Source organism: Cinclus cinclus, chromosome 11, assembly GCF_963662255.1.
Source record: "Cinclus cinclus chromosome 11, bCinCin1.1, whole genome shotgun sequence".
Taxonomy (NCBI): domain Eukaryota; kingdom Metazoa; phylum Chordata; class Aves; order Passeriformes; family Cinclidae; genus Cinclus; species Cinclus cinclus.
The window spans coordinates 8761569-8775283 of record NC_085056.1 but is presented as its reverse complement, the minus strand read 5'-3'; the positions used below and the strand labels follow the sequence as shown (position 1 = coordinate 8775283).

The 13715-nt window shown below is 44.5% G+C and overlaps 1 protein-coding gene across 1 annotated transcript in view; it reads left to right on the top strand.

Moving 5' to 3' along the window:
• The window catches only part of NECAB2 (N-terminal EF-hand calcium binding protein 2), a 73421-nt gene that overhangs the window by 24181 nt on the left and 35525 nt on the right, over nucleotides 1-13715 (top strand). The window contains exon 3 of the mRNA XM_062500194.1: nucleotides 13019-13127. Coding sequence (XP_062356178.1) covers nucleotides 13019-13127 — 109 coding nt within the window. The remainder of the gene's footprint in view (nucleotides 1-13018; nucleotides 13128-13715) is intronic.

The following is a 13715-nucleotide window of genomic DNA, read 5'->3' as shown; positions in this document are numbered from 1 at the left end:
GTGTTGCTCTGTGCTCCCAGGAATGCACCACTTGAATCCAGCTTAAATCTGGGGGCGGCTTGGGGAAGTTCTGCATCACAAGGTTCTGCCGAAGGGGCTGGAAGCATCTCCCTGCGCTGCCCATGGGCATCTCCTTGGGATCTGTGTGATCCCAGGTTCTCAGTTATGCTGGGAAAGGCTGCATGCTGCTCCAGGTCGCATGGCTGCAGCAGATGCTGCTGAGATGGCGTGGAAAAATTGTGAATTCAGCAAACGCTAAGTAGCACACGGCATTAAAAATTCACAAAGACTTCTCTGAAACACAGTCTCCCAAAGAAACATTTTGATGAGCTGCAGCAGGGCTGGGTGAGGAAGTAAGGAAACCCTTCCCCAGCACTGTGTTAGGAAACAGACCCATGCACAGTGGTTTGTGCATTTGTGTTTCTCAATTTTTAATTAAAAACTGCAGCAGAGGGGTTTTTTATCTTCTTTTCCTATTTAGGAACTCAGTAAAACTTGTTCAGGTTTGGTGTGGAAAAGTAAACTAAAAATTGAGAGGCTGTTGTCAGTGTTCAGGGGAAGATATAAGGATTAAACTGAAACAAAACTTGAAATACTTGAGGTCTGGGATGTTCAAATATTCCTTTGAAAGCTTTCTTTAAGAAGAGAAGCCAGATGACCCCATTTTTCCCTGGGAGAAAAAAAAAAAAAACCATAAACTAACTTGTAGGCATTTTTCCAGTGACTTTGTCCTTCAGATACCCTTTTTCTCCTCATCTTAGCTTTAGCCAAATTAAAGTAGGCTGGGCTGAATCCCAGAACTCCTGTGTCAGGCTGGGATGCTAAGGATGGAAGGAACTGATGGGAGATGCTGAGATGGGTGGGGGGCCAGGGGATGCTTCCCAGCAGGAATTTTAGCACACAATTTCCCTCTGCCTTTGGTGCTGGTCCCAGTGGGGCTTGCCCCCTTTTGGAGAGGCGCTGTGGGGATGCTCTGCCTTTCTCCGTGTGAGCCGTGACCTGCTTGTGAAACCCGTGCCCCGGGGCTCTGGGTCGGGGGAGGTTCCTGCCGAGCAGCTCCCGCTGCAGTGGCTCTTGTTCTTATTGTTTTCATCGTTTGTTTAAATTTGTGTTTTTTCATTTGTACTTTATTGTCTACTACGTGGGTCATTGCAGAAACGACAGCAAAATACATTTTCTTTCTCCTCCCTTAACTGAAAAGCAGGATAAGAATTCTGGGGGGTTTTATAACCTACTTTTGAAAGGAACAAACTACAAAAAATAAACAGAGAAGATATTCATGCTGCAGCTCTGTTAAAAGTAGAAATCTGTGATTAAAGAGCTGCTGGTTTGATTTGTTGGAGCAGAAAAACATATTTAGGTTTTGGTTTTAGTTTGCAGTCTTTTCAGAGCAGATAGATGTGCCTTCCCTGCAGGATTGCTCTGTTCTGTGCTGCTCAGATGCTTTGCTGGAGCAAGAGGATGAAAGAGTGTAGAAAAGATCTGCATTGTTTGCCTTAGAGATGTTAAATATCTATGACAGGGCTGAGACACCCATCCTGCCCTGGACAAATAGCTGGAGACACTGAGCATAAGGCTTACATTTTCACTGTGAAAATAAATGGGAAATGCAGAAGCTTATTAAGTGTAAGCATTGAAAATAAGAGTAACTGTGGAGGATTGAGTGAGGTTTGTCTTGGCTGCTTTCCCCATGGGCAGCCAGGACAGACCATGCTGGAGACATGCAAGGACATCCCGTGGGGAGGGACCACTTTGTCTCTCATTTTACTGAAGCAGAGACTATCCCCAAAAAATTAGCTTTTGGCAAAGGGGTTTCTCAGAGAGGGACCATCAAACGTGAGCAGTTGTTTTGTTTAGAGCCTGAAACTTTTTTTTAATAGGGATTTTGAGACCACTGAGTTTCAAGAAATGAAACATTACGGTTGCAGATCAGTGTTGTAGGCTTACACCTGGACTTCATGGTTCAGGAGTTAACACGAGGAAGCAAGTAATTAATTATGCAGGTTCTGCATTCGATATTCAAGCACCTACTGAGCCCTGGCACAGGGAGCTGGATGTCCTGTGTGCTGCAGATGATAAAGCAGTAGGGAAACAACTTCTGCTTTCTGAGAATGCAAATGAGGAATCTGCTTCTCGTGTTAGTTTAATTTTCTGTCTTCATCTCTGCGCAGCTTGTTAGCTGAATGGAAAACTGTTGATGCTGCCAATGCAATCTGGATATTGTTTCATGGGACTGCAGAAAGCGATGAGTTTGTAGCTCTCTAATCTGCAGTAATTTGCTGCTAATTTGTCAACAGTCAACAGCTCCAGTGGCTACCACATGGAAACAGCCCCGCTGCTGCTGCCTTCCTCTGGTCCCTGCTACTGAAAGGTCACTTAGAGCACTGCTGCTCACCCACTACAAGGGTTTTACTAAGCACAGAAAAATGCTTATTTTACAAGGGGGAAACAAAATCTCAGGGGAACTGTTACAGTGACAGAGCCCAGGTGAGTTTTCAGATTTGCCCACGGATCATTCCTGACATGCCACCATCACACAGGGACCCAGCACAGTCATTGCACCCTGGGAGCTGGCAGCAGTGATCCCCACGAGCAGCAGGTCATGGAGAGCTGGCAGCAGTGATCCCCACGAGCAGCAGGTCATGGAGAGCTGGCAGCAGTGATCCCCACGAGCAGCAGGTCATGGAGAGCTGGCAGCAGTGATCCCCACGAGCAGCAGGTCATGGAGGGATGGCAGCAGTGATCCCCACGAGCAGCAGGTCATGGAGGGATGGCAGCAGTGATCCCCACGAGCAGCAGGTCATGGAGGGATGGCAGCAGTGATCCCCACGAGCAGCAGGTCATGGAGGGATGGCAGCAGTGATCCCCACGAGCAGCAGGTCATGGAGGGATGGCAGCAGTGATCCCATTTGAGCTGCTCACGGAGCAGCCTCTGGCAGCATCACCAGGCTGTGCCCAGATGCAGTGTGGTGCTGCAAGCCCAGTCAAGAGCAGCCTCAGCCCCAGGGAGGTTCTCTCCCTGCCATGCCCTGGCCACATCAGGACCACCACATCTTTGAGAGGCAACACCATGCATTTTCATAAGTTTTTCCTCTTTTGCTCCAACACTTGCCTCTTCCTCATTTTGAAGCTGTGTGCTGGGTATAATGAGCTGAAAATAGTGTAAACCCTGCCTCTGCCCTCTGAAATATTCATCTATCTGCACATTAAAAAAAGCAAGTGAAAAGGCTGGTTAATGAGGAACAGAGGGGAATTAGGGCTGTTTGGTGCCTGTTTCTGAGCTTTCCAAGAAATCTGGATTTAATGGGCTTTTGCAGAGCTGGGGTACACTGGAGATGGGAGTGTTGGCTTCTGCTTCGGCTTGATTGAAACTTCCTGATCAATCATCCCAGGTTTACTTTTTTTCTTTTGATGTTTCTGCCAAATTTTAATGATAAAGTTTGAAAACTTTGGAAGTGGCAGTCTTCCTGGAGCTGATAGTTCACAAATGTTCCAGCTAGCACATTCCCACTCAGGCATGGTGCAGAGCTACATACATTGCCTTTCTGAATCTGGGATCTGAGCTGTCCTCAGTCAGGAGGGACATTAATTTGGCAGGGGACAGCGTGAGGGCCCTGTATAGGCTCCAGTGTATTCTAAGAATGCATGAGGTTACTGTGAGTAAGTAATGGTGTTTAGCCACGTTTCTTAAGATGAAGCACCTGCTATCTAAAATTTTCTTCTTTCTCTCTTTCCTGTTTGCAATGGATATGCATCCACTGCTGTTCTTCAAGGAATCTGAGAGCTGTGTTTAGCCCCATGGTCTGGGTTTGCTGCTGTCAAAGCACTGAGCTTCTCCTTAAACTCAGTGAAGTACACAGAGCATCCGACCCCTGCTCCAGCACCAGAGGAGCTGTGCCCTTGCTGTGACAGTTCCAGCAATTTCCTGAGAACATCAGTTCTGCTCTCCTGGTCTGTCTGAGTGCAGGAGGGAGCTGTAGCTTCAGGGACTGATTTCCAGAAAAATGAAGTTTTGGCTGCCCACCTAGAGATGGAAATAAAGTAAATCATGGCATCATAGAATGGTTTGGGTTGGCAGGTACTTTAAAGCTCATCTGGTTCCAATCCCCTGGCATTGGACAGGGCAGGGACACCTTCCACTGGATCATGCTACTCAAAGCCCCATCCAGCCTTGCACTGAACACTTCCAGGGATGGAAGTGACCTGATAAGCTTCAGAAGTGATATTTTGACTTGTCCCTACATGGAAACCCAGGTTTCCCTCCTTGCTGCTGAATGCCAGGCACTGGTGTGTGTATGTGACCTGTCCTCAGCCAGCCTGGGCAGAAGGGGCTCTGGAAGACATTACCCAAGGCTGTTTCTCAGAGACTTTTTCTTCAGATATGGTGAAGGTCACTTGGAATTCAGAAAGGCATGAGCTCCCTCACATCCCATATTATTCTTGTAGGAGACCTGAAGGAGAGCACACCAAGTGCTGCAGTGGTTTTACATCTCTGCCCATCACCCCGAGACTTCTGCCTCTCAGCAGAAATCTCATCCAGTGGGATGCACCTGGAGGATCACCATGGCATGGCAGGAGTAAGAGCCTTGCAACAGCTTGAAACCATGTGTAGCTTTTGATGTGTGAGTGGGGAATTGCAAAAAAAGTCTCCCAAATAAACCTATTGCTCTGCTTTGATGTGGCAGGGCCCAGGAGGATTTAAATATCTCTCCGTGATTCCCAGGCCACCTCTGTTCTGCACACAAAGAAATGCTTAACCTTGCAGGGAATTTTGTATCACACTGCAGTTTGCTGATGTGTAAAAATTAGCTATTTTTTTGCATAGGAAAATAGCAGCTATGCTATTTAATAATTTAGTATAAATATCTAAATATCAGTTTTTTCCTCCTCCTATTTATTTTATTGTATTTTTCATTGTCTGTAGTAATTCCTGTCCAGAATAGTTGTTTTTAGGGCACTTCAGGAGACAGGTTCTGCTCTCTTTTAGCAAGGTCTCCTTGTAAGAATTTTGTTTTAAGTGCAAAGAGGAAGTTTTGGAGTCAGGATTTACCATTTTGGGATGGTTGAAGCACTAAGTGATCTTGTATTAATAACAAGCTGTCCTGTCTTTGTGTTTCATTTTCACTTTAGATCAAATATTTAGAGAGGCTGCTAGGAGCTCATGGGCTTTGACAGAGGTTTGGTAAAGTTTGCTGTTGTTTTTTTAAATCACAGTGAATAAGGTTGGAAAAGCTCTTTAAGATCTTAGAGTGCCCTTGGAGTCTACCACTGTGTCCCCAGGTGCCACTTCTACAAGTCTTTGGATACCTTCACAGATGGTGATCCCTGGCAGTCTATTCCAATGCATGACCACCCTTTCAGTAAAGAATTTTTTCCTAAAATCAAGTCTGTGCAACGTGTTTCAGGAAGGTGACTGAAGAAGGGGTCTGCAGCAAGGCTGCCTGGGCAATAAACAGAAATGTTGGGGATCAAGTGGTAGAGATCAGAGGTTGATGATGTTGCAACCTCTACTCTCTGCACAATCTCCTCTAAAACAGAAATTCTAATTTTGTATAGCTACAACTACACTGTCACATGTTCAAGAGTTCAAATAAAAGAATGTGGGACTGTGGGGAGGGGAGATACTGAAGGTGCTTTAATGAAGAAGGAAGTTCAGGATGTTCAGGATGACAGAGTGGGGATGAGACTGAGTAGCAATGGAGAGAGCAAGAGAGGTGTTTGGTTGTATGGAGAACCAAAGCCTTTGGGAGGGAGGGTGAGGCTGTTTGGGTCAGGAGGCTGCATGCTCTGCACAGGTAGGTACCTGCTGCTTTTCTGTGCTGGCCTGTGCTTGTGGAACTCACAGGGCAGAGACTTTAAATGAGTAAATAAATCAAAGGCGCTAAAAAGCTATGGTTGTTCCAAGTCAGTCATCCATTTAACAGCACCCAATATAAAAAGGCAGTCTCAGGCCAACTAAGATGAAAAATAACTGAGAGGCAGTGGCAGTTGTATGTCTGGAACTAAGCTGGGTCTGCTGATGGCTGCAGCAGCTTGGGAACAGAGATTTCCTGATAGGGAGAGTGAAGGGACAGAGGTGAAGGTATGGCCCCAATCTTTTCAGCAACCACTAGAACAGCAGTGTGTTTTCATCTTAATTCTCATACTACATCCAAAGCACAGCACTGTACCAGCCTCTGGGAAGAAAATTAACTCTACTTTAACCAAAACCAGAGCATTTATTTATTTATTTAATGCTATAAATGTGTGGTATTTAGCCCAGAGGTCTGCTTCGTGCTATGACACTGACCTTGGTGCACAGCCATCCAAGGTGTCTCCACTCCAGCCTGCCCAGGCTGGAGCCCAAGGAACCCATGGAGAATTCACATACTGCCTCTCAAAATTAATTCTTTGCCAGGTGGTGGCTTACTGCAAACTCTTGTTTCCTTTCCCAAGCGTTTTCCCACTGCTCTGCCCTAAGCCAGACCAAAATGTTCATGTACACAGGGTCCCAGGACTCAGCTCACCTGCAGTTTCCATAAATTACTACAGAGCTGAAGCACGTGGAGGGGCTGACTCAGTGTTTTCCTTGTGCTGCTACAGGTGTGAGGCAGATGTATTGAAATCTGCTATGGACATTCATTTTCTTTTTAAACTGGGAGCAAATAACTTGGATAGTGAGAGGAAAATTGAAACAGGTTACCTCCTGTTTCTGGAGGAAAATGGTGGCTGGAGAAATCTTTGTGGACTACAGGCATTTCTGTCTGAGTCCTCTTCTAACTGTTTGGGTGATTTTTGCTATATTCTGTATTAAGCAGCAGTTGCATTGAACCTAGCCAGGCTATTTACTCCCTGGGAAGTCTAATTCCAGCACTTAATTTATAAACAACTAGGAATTTCTTTGGAAGGCATTCCTAGATGCCTGTGATAAAAAGTCCAAATTTAATATAATGGGGTGAGCACAGAAACTAACCCCCCCCCCCCCCCCCCCCCACACACACACACTTAAATCAGGTCATTACAGCAGAGTGAGAATTATGTGGGAAAAAAGTAGAGTCTTCCCAAAAGATAGTGAGAGAAAATGTGTTATATCAATTCTGCCTGTCTCCCTACGTACCAGCTCACATTTGATAACTATCTATAGCTGCCATTAAAAATAATTTCAAAATTACTTCTAACTCTAGGATGACAAAAGGCTTGATTTCATGATAAAAGCTGAGCAGCTTGGGGAAAATTCTGGCATGCTAATGGACACTGCTTAATGCCCAGGCTATTTTTGATGGGAATGAGGTGCAGTTTTCTGACTACAATGGAAATCCCATTTTTCTCCAGTCCACGTCCTACAGGGAAGATTCCCAGCCATTGTCTGCTTGGTGCATGCAGCATTACCCATCACCCTAAATAAGAACCAGGCTTTAAGTCATTCCTCAATATCTTATACTGACTGATGTGGTAATATTGAAATGAATGTCACTTTCCCCCTATTTTAATGGAAATGAAAAGGCTAATCTAGGCACAAAAAGGATCCTCAGCCCTTCTATTATGTGCCATTCACAGATTTTGGGTATGTTCCAGTTTTGGTTGTACCACAGAACTTCATCTATGCTACAGAGAAGAAAGGAGAAGTGTAAAATTGGCTAAATATTGTGTTTGATGGAGTCTGTGTTTTGATGAAGACAAAAGTTAGCCAAATTCCCACAGAAGAGATGATCTTTATTCCGGGGATGAACGACTAGGGAGAGGAATTGACTGACTTCTTAAGGGATGTTCTTTATTTGCTTTGTGCATCCAATGTTCCTCTAAGGTCTCATCCAGGCACAGGAAGGAAAGATGTTCTGGGAAGATTAAAATCCCAAAGGTTTTCAGTACCACATGGCACAGAGAAGATGGTGATGCTGGAAGTAGAGCTACGTGTGGCATCTGCCAGTGAGCTTTGGTGTGTGTGCCCAGCCTGCCCAGAGCAAGGAGTGCTGTGGGTTGTGCCCACAGGAGCTGTTGTGGGGTCACTGGCAGAAGATGGAAGACACCACCTCAAAACTGCTCATGGCAAGAAGGCAAAGGAGGGGATCATGCCCAATACACAGAAGAGCGTTCATCAAGTGTTTTTCAATGAGTTGAGTAAGCAAAACCCCTGCTCCTGAAGTTCAGTCCCTCACTTTGTATGTGAAACTCTCTTCTGTGCCAGCCTTTACATTCCCATGCCAGCTTCACCCAGTTGGTCCCAGCAGCATTCCCAGGAGTGTTTCAAACAGAGATTATTCCCTCTGTTGGAAACATCAATCTCTCTCTCAGGTTATCTGCACAGATCGTTTGTGTGGTACTGACCCTTGTGAAAACAGCTGTGCTGGGCATTAGTTAAGTTTCAACATTTTGGAGTCATTCTGTAAATTTCTTTCAGTAGAAAATTACTGTAATTGTAGTAATTTCCTTGTAATGATGTGTGTTACATCTCATTAGCAGAGGCACTTTGCAGGGGCTGTGTTCCAGTGGCAATGGCACCATCCTTGTGCAGAGCCACCCAAACGTGGGCTGTGCTCTGCTCCTGTGGTTCTGCAGCTTCAGCCAGGTCTGCAGGTGAATCAGCAGCCCTGCTTCCAACTAAATGAAATTGCCCCCAACAGAGCACTGTGAGGCTGGAATTGAAGTGGGTGGATAATTTTTTGCTGGCAGTTACGTGCTTGAGTCACTGATGAGGAGCTGCAGATGATTTTCAGAGCGGGCTGGGTGATGCAGAGGACACACCCCTTCTTTCCCAGTGGAAAGGTTCATCACAAATCAGATCTGTGGGCCTGGACGTAATTTTTCCTAACAGCCCAGGATAGAAAGCTCAAGCCCATATTCCCTTTTGTTCACATTAATAAATAAATTCACTGCTTCTGGCTTCCGAGGGGCTGGATGAAGGGTTCAGGGTGGAAGCCAGTCCCTGTTCTTGCTGGCTTATGCTTATCCCCAAGAAAGAAGTAAAAAATAGAGTTATCATTTTTATTCACAGGCCCCAATGAAATCCAATTTACTTACCCATAGCTGTCGGGCACTCACAAGTAAGCAGAGCTTAGAGCATTTTAGAACTCGCAGAGTAATAAAAGTAAGTAATGAAGTATAGTCATAATAATAGCTAGAAAATATATTCATAATATATCTAGGAAATATATGAGCAGTCTCAGCTTCATGTAATTGAAAACAGATTTAGCAAACTCAGGCTCAGAACAGTGACCTTATTTTGTAGCTGCTTTAAGCCATTTGTGTCACTGAGTGAATTTTCAGAAACTCAGCCGTCAGATTTCCTATAGCTCGGACGATTTACGACCTTAGTTTGATTTTTCCCTGGGCTGTGTTAGTGGGTGAGAACAGCTTGATTGTGTGAGTTAGAAAGTGTAAAAGCCACTTCTGGACTCCTCACATTTTCATGATGGCAAATGAGATATAATAACATGCCAGTTGGGGCTTTCTGATGCTCTCTCTTATATCCTTCTCTCTTCAGTTAGTTTTAACTTTGATAACTCTGTTGGGCTGGTAATTTGCTTTAGTCTTTGCCTGTGATTGAATTATTTTGAAAAGCTAGGGTAAAATGAAGATTGCTCTCTCAGGAAGAAATGATGGCAGGATAGCTGTGGCCTGATTATCTCTTTTCTCAGCCGATCAGTGCAAGGGAGGCAATTTCTAGTTAGTGGCACTTGTCCTTGCTGGCAGCTAGGTATTCACTTCAAGTGCTGAGTTTAAAGGGGAGGGAGGGAGGGAGGGAGGGAGTCTGTGGAAATACGTTGTCTGCCTTTTGTATGGTTGCCCAGATAAAAAAGTCACAAATATTTGTGTAGATCTAGATCTCTAGATTATAAAAATGATGGGAACTTTATTTGGTTTAGTAAGATTTGGTAAAGAATCTCATTTTTTCCATTATGCTTCCCATCAAAAGTAGCTCCCAAGGTCTGAAAGACCCTAGAGCAGTTCTACAGGGCAGAGGGTGGGTGAGGCTGAGCCAATTGAGGCTCTGCCTGTCCCTTTGGACAATTTGTACCTCTTGAACTTAGCAGCTTTCTGCAAAAAGCTGTTTTCTGGAAGTCTTATCCATTCTCTACGGAGTGCAGACATTCCTGCTGTCAGAAAAAGCTGGGACTGTCCTGATAAGGCTCCTTCTGGACCACAGCATCCCATCAGCTCTTACTTATCACAGCAACTGCCAGCCAGGGGACCTGGTGTTGGTACCATCATGGTCAATTCTCCTCACCCGGGGTTTTTTAACAGTTTAATTTGAACTGGCAAATCCCAGCCCCGCCTGCTTCCTCTTATCACCCTGAAGTTCGCTGGAGGCATCTTTGCCTGCTGGGCTCCAGAAGCCCAGGCTCTCAGGCTGTTCCACAATTGTAGATATGCAGCTCAAGGATTATCTCATTACTCAGAAAGGCTTTTGCTCTGTGTGTTTGCAGAGTATTCCAGTTTATATTAAATAACGACCAGCTTTAAGCTGACTGGTACTTGGTGCTGGTGGTTGTGGGGGGGAGATGAAAGACTTGAGCACAGCTTGCAAATAAAATTAGTACTCTTATTCAAATTCTTTGGGGTCAAATGCTTTTATTCAAGCAGTTATGTGTGGTTTCCAGGAAACAAAAATAAAAATTAAATAAAACTCTCTGTCACCTCCTTCTTCATCTAGATCCTTAAATCATTCTGTTTTTTCATTACTTCGGGCTGTTAAATGCCAACAGAAATTCAGTGCCTGTTGGTTTCCAGTGAGCTGACCTGTCATGGTATTTGGTACCTGTCTACCTGTTCTCTCTGGAGACTCTGAGGTGGTAGTCAGAGCAGTGTTTTGGCACACATTTTAAGCACATATATTTCAGAGGCTGCAACAAAAATGTATCCTGGAGCACATTACTAAAAAAAAAAAAAAAAACTCAAAAAACCCAGAGCAAAACAAGCAAGAGTAAAATGAAGGAGACAAGTTGAAAGATATAAACTAGATAAAGGGTGTGGATTTTTTGCCTTAAACTTAGAAACACCTTTGCGTTTTTCAGAGTTAAGCAAACTGTAAATTCAGATCAAAGTACTCTTCTGAAACAAACAAACAAAAACAACAACAACAACAAAAAACAAAAACAACAAAAAAGAACCTTCACTTTACAGTTTCGCTTTCCCAGTAAGATGATTTATGTGACTTTCCTGGGAATTTATTTCTGCTGCCCTCTGTGTGGAAGGACAGTTTGAAGGTGAACAAGCACTGATTTATGGTTTACAGGTAAAGTGTTCTATATATAAAGAATTGTTTAGCCCTTCTGGGACAAAAATGCTGTCATCCTTTTGATCTTGGCGCTTGAAGATGAGCATTCATTGCCAGTCAGGATCAGAAGAAACCAAACCTTGATCTTGGCTAGGATACTGCATAAATAGGAGCACTGAGGGGGAAAAGCTCCTTGTTCAGTTGTGTAATATGGACAGATGGAGGTGAGGGGTGTGGATGGGGCTCCTCCTCTGGACAGTCTTTTTATCCCCTTCAGTGACAGAATGTCACCACTGGGTGAACCTTCAGGTGACACTGGTGGGATGCTTCAAGCAATAGGTTCTGGCTCAAGTACAGGTGCTTTAGTGTTCTGTAATCAGAAATAGAGAGCAGATTTGGGACCCATCCCCTGAGCTGTGCATTACTATTTTGCACCCTGGCTGATGCAGAAATGTCACGTTTTGGGGAAGGAATGCAGAAAAACAATAAAGGCAGCTGGACTCTCCCTGTAGCCATTGTGGTGCTCTGGAAATGGTGCCCTCTTCACCCAGTGTTGCTGTAGACTGTTCTGCTGCTGTGTTCCTTTCATAATTGCCAATTAAATGGGCATCTTAGGCTCAGTTTATCACTGTTCTAAATTTGTCTATGCTGGGCAAGGGAAACTGGGTTAGCATTTGGCAGTGCAGGTATGTTTTAGGAGCAGCAGACTTACTTTGGGGAAGAAATATTGACATGTGTGTGGAAAGTTGGCTAATTTTGTCCTCTAGCATCATTTCCTGAAAAAGAAACAACAGGGTTTATTATTGATTTGATTAAATAATAAATGATACATTCTTTCACCACAAAGTAGGCAACATTTCCAGTCTGTGACTCTTCTGTGGATATGAATGGAAAGATTTTATATAATGTGTGACCTGGGGTAGTTATTCCCCCCCAGGCACTGCTGCACACCAGAGTGTGGTGTCAAAAGCTTGGACAAGAAATGGTAAATTAAAGTTTCTTTAGAGTTTCTTTTGCCTCTCTCCTGTTGTTTTATTGCTGAACAGGAGCTTTCTCACAGACAGCTCTGTTCCTGTCCACAGAGCACAGAGAAAGGCTCCAGATCTATTAGGTAAATGTAAACCTTTGTCACATTATCAGTCAAACTTATGAGAATCCTTCTTTTAGCCCCTTGCATATGAATTTGAAAATTTCTTTTTTCTTCTTGGTCATTTAAGGAGGCCATAGTAGCACTGGTATTAAATGAACACTGGGACCAATATATAACAGAACATAGAAAGTATATGGCCAGATTCCACATCAGTGAAGTAGCTTCCATTTAACATTTCTGTCCAGAGCAGGGAGATGGACTCTGCTGGAGAGGATGCAGCTGGATGGAGATGGCAAAAGATACTCTGGGTCTGTTATAATTCCAGCCCAGGGTCATTTCCTATCTAGTAAATGTCCCTTAATGAGCACCCTGCATCATTTGAACATATGGTAGACAAAACACTACATCATTTCTTAAATGTAACTCAGTTTTAGGATGAAGCTCACCAGTTCTTCCTCTTTGTGTTTGAGCCATGCTCTGGGTTAATAGCCCAATTAGTTGCCAATGGCCAGTACATCCATATCCAGGAGCATCTTCCTCTGCTCCTAGGTCAGCCAGAACTTCAGGGTCCCACCCTGGGGCCTGTGACCTCTGTACTGGTTGAGGGCCAGTTTTGCAGAGGCACTTGCATATAATTTTGGTGTGAATCTTTAAATTTGTAAACAGCTCTTGATTTTCAGCATTGCCCCCCTCAGTTTGCTGTTCCCTAATGGCAGCTGTGTTGCTGTTTGCAGATGATGGGAAGCTGTCCCTGGAGGAGTTCCAGGCCTTCTTTTCTGATGGAACACTCAATGAAGAAGAACTTGAGAAGCTCTTTCACACCATTGACTCAGACAACACTAAGTAAGTTCCGTGTGCTGACACCCTTCCATTTGACAGAGCCTTTGGATCATGGCAGGTGTGTGCAGCAGCAGTGCTTCACCTCTGCACAGGCTGCAGGAGTGCAACTTGCTTAGCAAAACTCTGCAAAATCTCCACTTCTCATCCTGACAGCCATTATGACTTTTGTCCTGGTGGATTTTTCAGGCCATTTCAAGTAGTGCAACCCGGCCTTTCCAGCATCTGAAATGATGCTTTGTTTAATGTAGGCATTTAAATACCTCTTTAACTTTTTCACTTATTCAAAAAGCTTTGCTGTGCTATAAAAGACAGCAGTGTGAATACCTCTAAGCATAGACCTGTCCTGTCTCTTTGTGATGTCTCTGTATCCCCTGCACCTGGACTATGCCTACTTCACCTCCCATCCAAACAATCCCCTGGAAAGCAGTGATTGTTCTAGCACTTAGGGAAATGAGCCCCTTTATCTTCAAGGTGAGGTTCTTCCCAAGCCCTGCAGCCACTACTGTGGATTCTTTGTCTCTGCTCTGGTCCCCACAGCCCAGGGTTGCCATTCTGGCCACACAAAGCCTGGCCAAGGCAGCGAGGGCTGGA